Source organism: Anastrepha ludens, chromosome 4 (genome assembly GCF_028408465.1).
Source record: "Anastrepha ludens isolate Willacy chromosome 4, idAnaLude1.1, whole genome shotgun sequence".
NCBI lineage: Eukaryota > Metazoa > Arthropoda > Insecta > Diptera > Tephritidae > Anastrepha > Anastrepha ludens.
In genome coordinates this window covers 117,157,918-117,172,066 of record NC_071500.1, presented here as the reverse complement: position 1 = coordinate 117,172,066, position 14,149 = coordinate 117,157,918, and the positions used below count along the sequence as shown (strand labels likewise).

Below are 14,149 nucleotides of genomic sequence, written 5' to 3'. Positions count from 1 at the left end.
ATCACTCGCCTCATCACTCATAGCCTGTTGCAAAGGCTATCAAAAGGAGCTCTCATACGAGGGAGGTTCAATAAGTACCCAAGTTACAAATTGCATGTGGTCCTAGACGGCGAAGTGTTCCCATAGACAGCATACAACTTTGCTTTTATCTCCTCGCATTTTTTCCATCCAAAAACAAAAAGCGAATTACCAAACGATAATGCTTTTTCCCATCTTAGCGAAAATCACGAAATACATACGTCTTACTCGAATAGCTGCCAAATCCAAACTAAACTATCAATCAGTCTGAAATTTGTTTTGCCGTCGTTTAATAGATGGCAGCACACGAAGCTAACACCAACTTCCTCAGGAACGCCCTCTGTCATCAAACAAGGGTACTTATTGAACGGCCATCGTATGAGCCGCTTATTATTAAGCACACAACTTGTAAACATTCATGGTCACCAAAATCCCGGAATTCAGGATATTATTGGTATATAATTCATCATAACATAAATACCTTACTGTAATGAGGAGAGGACTAAGATGTCTTGAGAGACACCGATCAACCAAATATTGAAAATGAATAGAAAAACTCTCGAATAGACTGTACTTATTCCAATTGATTTTTACGAAGTTGTTGTTTTTCGACAAAAAAAGTAACTTTTGGCTACTAAGAAAACAGAAATGCATAGGAGGAATGGAACTTACTTCGATAATGTGGCCATGAAGAAATCAATGGGTACTGTTGCTGGCAAGGACAGCAGTTTAATGCTACGTTGTTTAAATATCCAATTGGCCAAACCTTTATTAGCTTGTTCGATATAATCTTGAATGACATCCAATACAGTTTGTGGCATGTTCGAGCTTAAAGCGTCCTAAAATTATATATTCACAATATTCAACCGTTTTCAAATATTTTTCGATGTACTTACATGTCTATGCTTTTTGCATTCTCTACATTCAGGATCAAAGTCTTGAGGTTGTGCCACAGTCTCTGATACTACAAAAGTCGACTGAACAGCCACACAGCGGCGACAGTTTATTAAATTGTTCCGGTGGAGAAATTGCATTGCATCGTCGAATCCTTGTTGACAGAATTTCGAAAGAAATTCTGGACGTGGTGGAAACAGAATTCGAACAAAACGATTAACATTCTGTCGCGATATCTCAATGCTTGTATTGGCCCAATTCAAATGAAAAAGTTGGGAACTTTGATCACGTGGGCAAATATCACTTTCACCGCAGAAGGGGCTTACAGTAATTGTGTTCTCATCCAATATTGGCAAGTTGTTCGAAAACGCCCCATCCATATAGCGCACTCCACGAAACCGAGGTGGGAATATTCCTGAGAAGCCCGGAATGAAGCATGCACATAGCAATGCTTGCAAGAGTTCATCACGAGAATTGAATTCGGAGATAATGACATTTTTACCATCATGAACCCGAGTCAGTGAAATATGCAAGCGTCCATTAACGCGTTTGTGTGCATCTTCTGGCAAATGCTTTTGTAAACCTTCATATAAGCAAGTCTGTATATTAAATGAGGGACTGAAAGGTCCAAGCGAATGGCGTCGGGCTTCATTAACCACACGAAAGAAGTCAGATGTCATGCTACCTGCAATAAAACAGAAACAAAAAAAAAAACTTTTTGTTTTAGTTAATTTACTTGGTTCGTAATGAGTTTAGGCTCATAAAACTGTATTTCGTACCGCGTTAAGTGGCATGTGATTATATGTTTATTACACATTTAACCCTTTCGGCTCTTAATATGAAAATTTCATTTTAAATCTGTACCTTCGTTCGGGACGAAAGGGTCAATTGTCGTAATGCTTCAAAAACTTTTAAATAAAATGCAATAGCAAAAGATGTATTAATTTCTTAATTAAAGCAACTAATATAACCGGCATTAGAGGAGCACATATACATATTCATGTATGTACACACACCGAAAAAAGTATTGGCACAGCGTAGATATGAAGGTATAATTTAGCATTATTATTTTAACAAATTTTATTTTTTATTTTTATTTAATAATAAATTCGACATTAATATATTTGTTTCTGAGAAAAAAATTCTAAATTATTTCCTTATATTTTGCGAAAAAAGTTTTCGGATGAACGGTGGATAGTGCAACAAATTAAGAAAAATCCAAATTTGAGCGCTCTTAAGCTCGCAACACAAGTCGCCCAACACCTTAATACTCGTATTAACTGCAACCCCGAAAGTACATGTATAGTGTTGCGAAAGTATAATTATTATGTAAGCGTTGCACGAAAAAATCCTTTAATCAATGAGATTAACCGGCACAAGAGAATAATATTTGCAAAGCGTCACGGGGATAAGGATTTCGAGAGCTGGAAGCACGTTTTATTTGCAGATGAAAGCAAGATTAACACATTTAGGTCAGATGGGCAATCGTATGTTTGGAGAAGAGCTAAAGAGTTGCAGGAAAAAAATTTACGTCCGACAGGTAAACATGGGGGTGTATCGGTAATTGTATGGGATTCCATGCCAAGAAGACTGAATGCTGTGAGAAAAAAATAAAGGCTTGCCGACTAATCTATGTATATATTAATACGAAGAGCAAAATTTTGTCGTACCTTTTTTTAGTATTTATAGTCAGAGAAAAAAGTTGAAACATATACCAATTGGTTAGCATATGTGGAGACGGTTTGCACAATGTATTAAAATAGATACATACATAAGTGAATAGGTGGAGGTAATATTAATCACCCAAATTACCTGCATTATGATATATCATGATATTATATATATGTATAATGATATAAAAGTTGATGAAACAACTGGAAACTTATATATTGTGAATCTTTACTATTATAAATTTGATTAGAAATTATGATGGTCATGGATTAATTAATGATTGTTTTTTATTATGGTTTTTCAAAATCAATACATTTTTTTCAGTAGTACATGAAATTAAATGTTTCCAATTCATACATAAAAAAAAATTATGATATTTGAAATATGTACACAAATATAGGATCGCTTAATATAGGTAAAATGGGATATTTTTCGCATTTAATTTTACTACATCTATTCACATATATCATGTAAAAAGTTTCAACATATGTAAGCTATCCATTTATATGTATATATATGTTTCAACTTTTTTCTATGATTATAAATACTAAAAAAAGGTATGACTAAATTTTGCTCTTCGTACTTACATATGTATATAACGTCAATAACGTCGAAATTTCGACGTACGGGCGATCCTAGTATTAATTATATTCCTTTTTCTAAAATATTATTTGCCTAACTATACTTTATATACATAAATGTCCGAGTTCTTTTTTGTCATGAATTTTGTTAAGTTTTTATATTTGTTTTGGGTTTTCTATGTAAGAATGAGTTGAAGTTTGTTTATGTTTTTTATAGTTTTGAAAGGTACTCTTGAAGAACGAAAATAAATGTGACACATAAACGCATTAGATTTGCATTTTAATATACATATATTTTTTTATTTAAAATCCTATAACTTGGGTGTCCGAGTTCTTTTTTGAGCCACTGTATATAGCTCTCAAAACTCCAAAGTGGCATTTCTTTGCATGCGATAAACCTAATGTCATTGGCTCTGCGATTTGTCGCATGAGGTCTGCGAAGAGCGGTATCCATCTCCGTTACATCCTATGAGATGATTTGCATGCGATCAGCGTCCGCATGCTGAGACAGGGGTACAGCAAACCCCTTCATTTTCAAATGCCGTTACAGAAAGCAGTAGTTTGCCACGCGCAACTAACAATCGTTCATAACTGATAAGAACACAAAATGCACATTGCTCTTGCGAAAAAAAATCATGTATGTAAACAAATATTGACGCAAATCGGCATTAATATTACGATTGGCGATTATACGTACATACGAACATACATGTGTATGTCGATAACGGTGTTGATTTTTTTTTAATATTATATGATTGAGCTGAACTTGAACCAAACATACATATGTAGATATAAGAACATTTGTATGTATAATAGATGTATCTATATGTACGTATGTATGTATACAGTGACGGAAATAAGTATAGGCACAATAACGACAATGGAATAAAAATCAAGTTTTTCAAATCAACAATAACAAAAACTGTTTATTCCACATAAGTTACGCATACTCATACATTTTAGTTCAAAAATTAAGTTTTAATTTTTGAAAATTCACAGTGCTTAAACCATAAATTAAAGGAAAAGTAAAAGTTCTTTCATATGTTTTGAATTTATAGAAGGCCTCGGAGGCGTTGGAAGGCCTTTTTGTTTTAGTACGGCTTTCAATCTATTCGGTATTGAGTGCACTAATTTTTTCGTAAATTCTTCGCCAATATTAAACCATTCTTCTTTTCATGCTGGTTTCAATTCAGGCTTCGTGGAAATCACACATTTTCTGACTCGTTGTTCCAATTCCTTCCACAAGTACTCAATAGGATTGAGGTTTGGATACTGTGGGGGGTGCGGCAGAACATGTGCCGTGTGATAAGCAAACAACATCTTTACATCATGCGCCGTGTCCTAAGGTCATTGTCATGTTGAAATGTGAAGGAGCTTGGTAGATTCAACTGATCTGCACTGTTTTTGAGATTTTCTTTCAATATGTTTAAATAAACTGATTTGTCCATTAGACCTTCAATAAATACAAGCTCCCCACACCTGGTGCAGACATGCAACCCCAAACCATTAATCCTCCACCACCGTACTTCACACTTGGTGCTAGATTTTTTGCAGCGTAAGCTACAAAATTTTCGCCACACTTATGCGGCCGTCTGAACGAAAAATATTAAATCTGAAAAACAATACATTATCTCAGTAGCTAAGAGACTGGTTTTCAAATTGTTTTGCATATGCCACCCTTTTCTTTTGGTTGGTTGCAGATATGAAGGGATTGCGTCTAGCCACACATGCTTTGTATCCAGCCTGACGCAGTACTCGTCTAACTTTTTTGGCATGGACTTCTTTGCCAAGATGATATAATCGCCACCAGAAAATCACAAGTGTAAGAGGGGCTACGTAAAGGGTGGTTAAGTTTCAAGGACCGGTGTTGACTTTGAATAAAATACAATTTGTTTTAGAAATTATTGTCATTTCTCTTTATTATGATAATATTGGTATGGCTGAATTAAGTATGGAGCAAAATATCGGCCAAATGGCCGCCGCGGCTTCGGCGGCACACCTCCATCCGATGATCCAAATTTTCGATGACGCTGAGGCATAGTTAAGGTTCTATGCCGTTAATTTGCCGAATTATCTCATCCTGTAGCTCTTGAATTGTTGCTGGCTTATCGACCTACACCTTTTCTTTCAAATAACCCCAAAGAGAGAAGTCCAACGGTGTCAAATCACATCATCTCTGCGGCCAATTGACATCGCCGCGACGTGAGATTATTCGTATATCAAATTTTTCGCGCAAAAGAGCCATTTTTTCGTTAGCTGTGTGACAAGTGGCACCGCCCTATTGAAACCACATAGCGTCCACATCCATATCTTCCAATTCGGGCCATAAAAAGTTCGTTATCATCTCACGATAGCGAACACTATTCACAGTAACTGCCTGACCGGCCTCATTTTGACTGAAGATGATTTTCTTCGAAAATTGGTCATTCACTGTTGCCATTTCCTGCCACCATTCTGACCATTGACGACGCTTGAAATGGTCAAGAGGCTTTAGTTCTTGAGTCAATTGCACCTTGTAAGCATGTAAATGCTTTATATGCATAATGTTCATCAACGACGAGCGTGAGAGGTGCAATTGTTGGGCACGACGACGAGTTGAGGTGGACGGCTCTTCAACCACACTATCGCGAACAGCAGCAATATTTTCTGCAGTACAAGCTGTACGAGCATGCACTGGGGTTTTCACATCTCCTACAGACCCGGTTTGCTTAAACTTTTGCACAATTTTTCCGATTGTACGCACATTTGGACGATTAAATTGACCGAAAAAATCACGAAGTGCACGATATGCATTTTGATTTGAACGCCCGTTTTCATAATAAGCCCGAATAATTTTAACGCATTGCTCGATTGTGTATCTTTTCATGGTTAAAATTGAGTTAGTCTGAAATTGAAAAATGTCAAATGAAATGCAGAAAAAAACTTGACGTTTAGGTGTGGTTCACATTCAATATGGGCCTTTGAAATTTAACCACCCTTTATATTAAAAAGGTTAAACCCACTCGACACGTGCATTCAATTAAATCTGTGCAATCAACATTATAAACTTCACATTTGTATATATATGTAGCTCGCAAAGAAAATTTAAACGAATTAAAGCAAACTTAGCATTCTAGACATTTAGGCTTTCAGCGGTTCTTATAGCGCGCATGAATTACGCTCGTTTTATTTCTAAAATAGGCAGAAGCCAAGCAAATTAAAACTAAAGTAATTTCGATTGTCTATCAAATAATTTCCTCAAAAATAAAATGAGCATTTCAGTCAATGGAATGTTCACGAAAACTTTGACCTGCCACTATTCACGATTAATATTCGAAATCTGTTGCTACTGCTATTTGAGTGAAAAAGGTGCATATGCATATACATACATATGTACATATGTATGTATGTATGTGCATACATCCATATGAATAGGAACGTAAAAGAAAGAACCATTGGCTAATTTAAAATTCAGACACCAGTTGCGCAAAATAAGCCGAAAGAAAACAGTATGCACATATGTACATATATGCATACATACATACATACATACTTATATCGGGTGTTCTTTTAAGAGATTGATAACTTAAGATGACAATAAAAAAAATAAATATTCTTGGAATGGAATTTTGTATTATACTCTGGTAGATAATTTCACGGCATTTATTTTTTAGAATATGTCTGCCGCGGCTACGAGTTACATGGTCCATTCGATCAGTCCAATTTTTGACTACTTTCTCAAATAAATTTGCCGTATGGTGTCAATAGTGGCTTTAACATTCCAATAAATCGATTGTTAAGCGCGCTCTATGGTAAGTTACGCCGTTTTTTGGGGGAAAAAAATTAAAAAATTCAGTCAGCATGGCTCGATAGGTTTCGCCATTCACCATAAGGCACCTCTTCCTCATTTAAAAAGAAACACAGACCGGTGATGCCGCCAGCGCTCCTTGAACTTCGCGAACAGATTTATTTATAGTATTTTATTTACAATCTGTGTCAGAAGAAAATAACCGGTTTTTTTCTTGTGACTTCAAGATATATTTCGTTCTGCTTTTTGCTGCATAATAGTCCCACTCAAGGGCTACGACGCCAGTGCTAACTCAGGTTAGTGTCGTTCGAAACTATCCCGTAAACGCAACCAAACAAAAATGAGTGAGAAGTACGCGAAGAGCTTTGAGGCGGTATTTTTATGCACGCATTCGAAAGGGCCGAAATTATCTTACGCCGTGGCTGCAAAAGTGATTAAAAAATCAAAAAAGTTCGTTGTGATGTGGAATCAGCGGTAGAAGGTGTACAAAAATATTGATGACTTTTCCGAGCGTGTCTTGAAGCGAGTGACGACAAAAATGCAGGATAAAGCGATCGTCCAACTTTTTAAGCGGGACCCTTCTTTGTGACTACGCCAAGCACGATTAGTTTTTGCTAAAAAGAAAATAGATGTGAGTATCGACACCATTGAACGTAGACTGAAGGAGGCGAACATATCCTACCGTCCCACATCATCAAAACCACTGCTCTCAGAAAAACACATTGAGAAACAACAAAACAAAAAAATGGTCTGTCCTTCCATGTCCCCAGACGCCAACCCCATTGAAAATGTGTGGGGAATTATGAAAACGCATCTTACCGGAAGGTCAGTCCATGATTTAAAGCAACTTGTGCGTCAATGAGCTTATTGAGTAAATGCGACTCGTAGTTTTGTACATACTTTCATGTAAAAAAAATTAAATATATCTTTTATACTTCATGAATAATCGCGGTTCCTTTTTTCGGACACAGACTGTATTCCATTTTTTTTTTTTCAAAGTAAATCTCCACAATTTGGAAGTGTTGTTCTGGCGTTAAACGATTCGCGATGACTTGCCCAATCTTACTGTACAGAAATGTCGACAGAGTTTGCCATTCTTAGCTGTCAAACCATAGTTCTCAATATCGATAGTTCTCATGCATTTAAAAAATCAGCAGATACATGCACAAAAATGTAAATAAATGCCAGCGCTAACTAATTATGTCACAATTATCTATTATTAACTAAAACTCAGTTGATTGTTAAAAAAATGATGATTATGGTTGATTGTTAAAAAAAATTATTTTCGAAGTTGACTGGAAAGAATTTCCGAAATTTACTGGTAGAGTCTACGTACATACATCCAATACAGTTCAGTGAATACGAGTAATTATAAAAAGGCAGGGTATGAATAATTTTCGGTTTATAAATTAGTAGGCCAACAAAATTCTTCGGATTAAATATCAACGAAAACAAAACGAAGCATCTTGCATGACTTAACACGTTGAGAAAAGCGACAGATCTTAGAATTGGCGATCATGAATTTGAAAGCGTGGATAAAATTAAATACCTCGGACTGCTCAATAGAACAGATGACACAAAGATTGCTATTAGAAGACCGTGTATAGGCTTCAAACAAAACATATTTTGCCCACGTTAAACTGTTAAAAAGCAAGCATCTGAGTAGAAAAACGAAAATCAAAATATAAAAAACACTGATTCGACCAGTATGGATGCGAAGCGTAGACATTGAAAGCAGATACAATTAAACAATTAAGCACATTGGAAAGAAGAATATTGAGGAGAATACTGGGTCTAGTATAAGAAGAACAGGGGCTCTATCGAATCTGATATAACAGCTAGCTAGAGAAATTCCTACGAGAGGAAAACGTTGTGCGATTTGCCAGCGCATCCAATGGCTAGGACACGTTTGCAGAATTCTAGATTCAAGAATACCTCGCAAAGTGTTAGATGCGCGCGAAGAGGGCGACCGCGGAAAAGATGGTTAGACAACGTTGAGGACGATCTAAGAAGCGTAGGAGTGACCAACTATCGTAGTCTGGCTGTGTACATATATAGATGTACATATATAGAAGAATTATGGAGGAAGCTAAGGCTCACAACGAGCTGTAGTGCTATGAATGATGATGCAGACTATTTGAAACTCTTCGCAAAGATACGGGTTTGTTATAAAAGCACCGCTAGGGCTTCAGAAAGTGTGGAAAAAACAAAAGTATACATATGTATCTCTCATTTGCTGCAAGGGTCTAAAAAGCACAAGCTCTTCTTTTATATATTCTACGGAACACTTTTCAATATTTGCACTTTGTCCATCGCAGATGATGGGAATAAGCTTTATTGCGGTAGAGATATAGTGCTGCGAGATCCATCTACTCCGCTGCTTAAGTCAATGGATAATACTTGACGAGAGATATGCCTCCTTTGCTTCGGAAAGATTAGGTGAAAAGGAGTTGGCCCCCTTGGTTAAACTAGGCCAAAATCGGTAGCTCTCAGTACCTTGCTTTAGATTTTGTTTTAAAATATCCAAATAAGCAAATTTATCCATTGTTGAATCAATAAACTCTATATTTCCCACGCCACCAGCTGCCATACACGCCACACTATCATCCACCACTACCATGTTTCACTGCAGGCAATACATTTTCTTTATTTTGCACTATACCATAGTTCCTCGACACAATTTTTCTTCCTTTATTATCAAAAATGCAAAACTTGTTTTCATCCGAAAAAATAACGTTTTTCCAAAATTCTGGAGGCTTGTGTAAGCCACCTTGATCAAAAAGTTTCCGGAATATATTCAGAAAACTCAAAATACAAGTTTATCCTCTCAAAAGCGATATTATCGTCTTCAAAGTACTCCCCATCAACGGCAACGCACTTATGCCAGCTCTTGATTCAGCTCTCGCAACATTTCTGGAACTCTATTTTCGGTAGATCTGTCTCAAATTTCCATTACTTCCTTTGAAAAGCTAAAGCAAGTTCCCCGTAGTGGTTTTTTGACTCGATCAGACAAAAAAAAATCGCTGGGATCCATGCATACACAGACATATGTTCATTTCCGGCTTCTTCCTAGCAAGTCTTCCATGATAGCCGACTTTTCTTAAGATTCTTCTTCTTCAAGAACTAATATACCTACATACATATATCAGCCCCAAAAACTATCGACAAACTAAAGACAATACTTCACACCCAAGTATTCGATGAGACAGGGTAGGGAAAAAGGGGAAAAGCGCGAATAGCACAGAAAAAGGCGGATTTATAAAAGTAAATAAAGAAAAGCGACTCTAGTTTTAGAGATTTACTTAATCGCCTCCACATGCAAAATACTTACATACATATGTGAGCCTCTCTATATACATACTTATCATGATGGAAGAAATAATGAGATGGCACCTATCGAGGTACCGTTACTTTGCTCTAAGCGAATTTGGCAATGACTGACGTCATATTAGAACAATTGGCGACCAGATTACCATTTTCATAACTCGATTTAGCACTTTTTTGTTATTTAGTCACAGAGTTTTAGTTCATTCTTCATGACATTTTTCTAACCGGTTCTAAATAAAATCAAATGTTCATAATTTTGTAAAATAAACATTTTTTAAAAATTAGTTCAATAATTCACTCAGTTTTATTTAGCTTTACTTTTTTTAACATCTGGTCACATTGCGATTGCGGTTATTGTTGTTATTTTTCTCCCTCCAACAGTCAAATCTCTCTCTCACTACTGCAGTGTTGCCTACCTTTGGATATAAAAACGCACTAAAATGCCCATTTCAAGAAAATAAAATTCCAAATTTTTATTGAATTACTTAAAGAACTTTGTTTTATGACAAATTTTTAAATTAAAAAAAAAAACGCCAAACTTAAGAATTTCCCCATTTTGAGTATAAAAAAACACTAAATTTTTTGCGAAGAGCAAATGGTTGGCAACACTGCACAACTCAGGTAATGTGACGTCACGCACTCTCTGATGGGCGCAATCATTCTTGCATACATATAATGTACCATTCACATACACACTTAAAAGCGCGAACCGAAATCTTATCAAAAGATTTTGCAAAAACCCCAAACAAAATTTACAACAAGGCGTTCGAGTATACTCGTACGTATGTAAATATATTATTGCGAGTAATAAATATTATGATAAGATTTTTTCTTTGCTTCCGTGAAATAAATAACAAAATATTTGTTTGTTTTGTGGACAATTCTTGTTTACAACTATTTAAAATCCATAATAAAATATGTCGCACATAAAAATATTTCACGTAAATGTAATTGACCGCAGTAAATAAAATATTCAAACGTCATTCAAAACCACAATTACCAAATAAAACGTATTATGGAATATGTATACTAAGTGCATACATAAAACTTAGCACAATACGATCGTGGCGGGGTTGACGACTATGGCTTCTGACGCAGTAGATTGCTGTCTCCAGTTGGACAGAAAAAATTGTGGTTTTTGGAATTCAATAAATATATGTATCTATGCAAAATACACAAAAAAAAACAATACAAAAATAGTAAAATGTGAATTAAATTCATATTTTGTAGACGAGCCCTTTTCTTTGCTTTTCTATAGCACGCTTCTTAACGCAACTATTTACATACATAGCTCTTTCCATACAAGCATTACTGGGTTTCAGGTGATCGAGGCGGATGCGGCAATGTACATACATACATACATATGTATACATGTTTAATGTGGTGCGCTCGCAAATGCACTGTTAAGAACGGCGGGGGTCCTGCCATGGTTTGGGGTCGTAGGACAACTCAAGGAGTTGGTACAGTGCAGAAAAAATAGGTATGTCAAGAATCGAGTTTTATATTTCAACCCGGTAATGATCCCAAACATACAGCTTATAGTGTTGAAATGTGAGTATTTTCAACACACAAAAAAAAACATACATACATAGAATGCACGCCGCAGCTTAAATGATGCAGTTAAAAAAGAGAAATTATTTCTTTCTAATTTTGACATGGAACAAAAGTCTGTTCAATTTGTAATTTTCTGGCGCTTTAAACCAAATTTTCTTTCAAAAGTTTTAAATAAACATTGTTGTTCTGTTTTTTTTCATTTTTGCAAAATATTATAAAAAAATCGTATCGGACACTTTTTCCATCACTGTATTCCAGAAATGTTAATTTGATGTTGTATGTATGTATGTATGTATGCATGTAAATGGCTGTACTTCCAAGAATGATGTGAGTACACGTGAGGGGAAAAAATCGTATGTGAATATGTTTGTAGTTATTTCTACGGCCACCATGAATAGCAACAATTTTTTACTTATTATTCAGGAATTGAGTTTCATACATACATACATATGTACATATATGGTGTGTGGATGTGGAACGTACCATTCAAACCCAGATATTATATACATCAAGGAAATTATTTTGTTTACAATACTATAAAGGCAAACAATAAAAACAGCTGGCGTAGTAACTCTCACTCGACAGAAACTTTATCTCTTATTCTTATATAAATATGTATGTATGTGCGTACGTAACCAAATACTCACTTAGGAATTCCATAAATCCAATCAAAATATAATAATACGTTCACATATAAGTAGATGATCTACTTTTTGCGCTTAACTCAAAATCCGTAATTAAGAAGCGCGATTTCACATACAAAATTTCTCCCCCAAAATCTGAGATTATAAAATAATCCTAGATAATAACAATACCCTTTGACATATAGCCTTGTGTTTTCTGTGTTATCGATAATTATTATTACCAATGTAAGGAGAAACATCAAAATAAAAACTAAATGAAATAGATGCCAGCAAAGAAAACAGATCTGTAAACATAATTCTAATAAATTTTTCGTTAAATATTATTAATTATGGAATCATTTTACCGAAAAAAGCGTGAATCTCGGTGAAACACTAAAATTAAGAAAAACATTTTTCTAATAGCGGTCGCCCCTCGGCAGGCAATGGCAAACCTCCGAGTCTATTTCTGCCATGAAAAAGCTCCTCATAAAAATATCTGCCGTTCGGAGTCGGCTTGAAACTGTAGGTCCCTCCATTTGTGGAACAACATCAACACGCACACCACAAATAGGAGGAGGAGCTGGCCAAACACCCAAAAAGGGTGTACGCGCCAATTATATCTACATACATCTATACTAATATTATAAAGAGGAAAACTTTGTTTGTTTGTTTGTTTGTTTGTAACGAATAGGCTCAAAAACTACTGGACCGATTTTAAAAATTCTTTCACCATTCGAAAACTACATTATCCAAGAGTAACATGGATTACATTTTATTTTGGAAAAAAATAGGGTTCCGTAAGATATTTGGATTTTTCGGACACAAACTGAAAAAAATCTTATATATAAAATAAAGTCAACTTTTTGTGTGTATTCGCTAACCGGCCGTGTCTGCACCGAATTAAACCAAACTTACATACATTGTTAAGAAGGTATTGAAGATGGTTTCCGTATAGTTTGGATACCTATTGGTGGATAGGGCTCGAGATATAGGTCAAAACGTGGACCCGGGTAACCTTCGGATGTGTATGTACAATATTGGTATCAAATGGAAGCTGTTGGTTAATGCTTTAGTTCAGAGTATTTTTCATGCCGCTCCGTGACTAGGGTCTCGAGATAGAGACCAAAACGTGGACCCTAGAATGTGTTTGTACAATATGGATATCAAATTGAAGCTGTTGGTGAATGCTTTAGTACAGAGTATTTTTCATGCCGCTCCGTGACTGGGGTCTCGAGATATAGGTCAAAACGTGGACCCGGGTAAACTTTGGTTGTGTATGTACAATATGGGTATCAAATGTTGATAAGTGCTTTAATACGGGGTAATTTTCATACCTATTGATGACTAGGGTCTGGAAATATATGCCAAAACGTGGACCCGCCGTGTCTCTGCACCGAATTAAACCAAACTTACACACATTGTTAAGGAGGTATTGAAGATGGTTTCCGTATAGTTTGGATACCTATTGGTAGATAGGGTCTCGAGATATAGGTCAAAACGTGGACCCGGGTAACCTTCGGATGTGTATGTACAATATGGGTATCAAATGGAAGCTGTTGGTGAATGCTTTAGTTCAGAGTATTTCCATCCGCTCCGTGACTAGGGTCTCGAGATAGAGACCAAAACGTGGACCCTAGAATGTGTTTGTATAATATGGATATCAAATGAAAGCTGTTGATAAGTGCTTTAATACG

General features: G+C 35.8%; 1 protein-coding gene across 3 annotated transcripts in view; it reads right to left on the bottom strand.

Moving 5' to 3' along the window:
- The window catches only part of LOC128860806 (patatin-like phospholipase domain-containing protein 2), a 55,811-nt gene that overhangs the window by 15,821 nt on the left and 25,841 nt on the right, over positions 1-14,149 (bottom strand). For 2 of the 3 annotated variants that reach the window (XR_008454299.1, XM_054098558.1), the window contains exons 2-3: positions 915-1,597; positions 691-857 (exon numbers count right to left, since the gene is read on the bottom strand). Coding sequence is in view for 2 of the 3 variants with exons in the window: in XM_054098558.1 (XP_053954533.1) it covers positions 691-857; positions 915-1,597 (850 nt within the window). In the remaining variant the exon portion in view is untranslated. Of the gene's footprint in view, positions 1-690; positions 858-914; positions 1,598-1,691; positions 1,759-14,149 lie in introns of those variants that run through there. The other variant, XM_054098559.1, reaches the window with a different exon arrangement.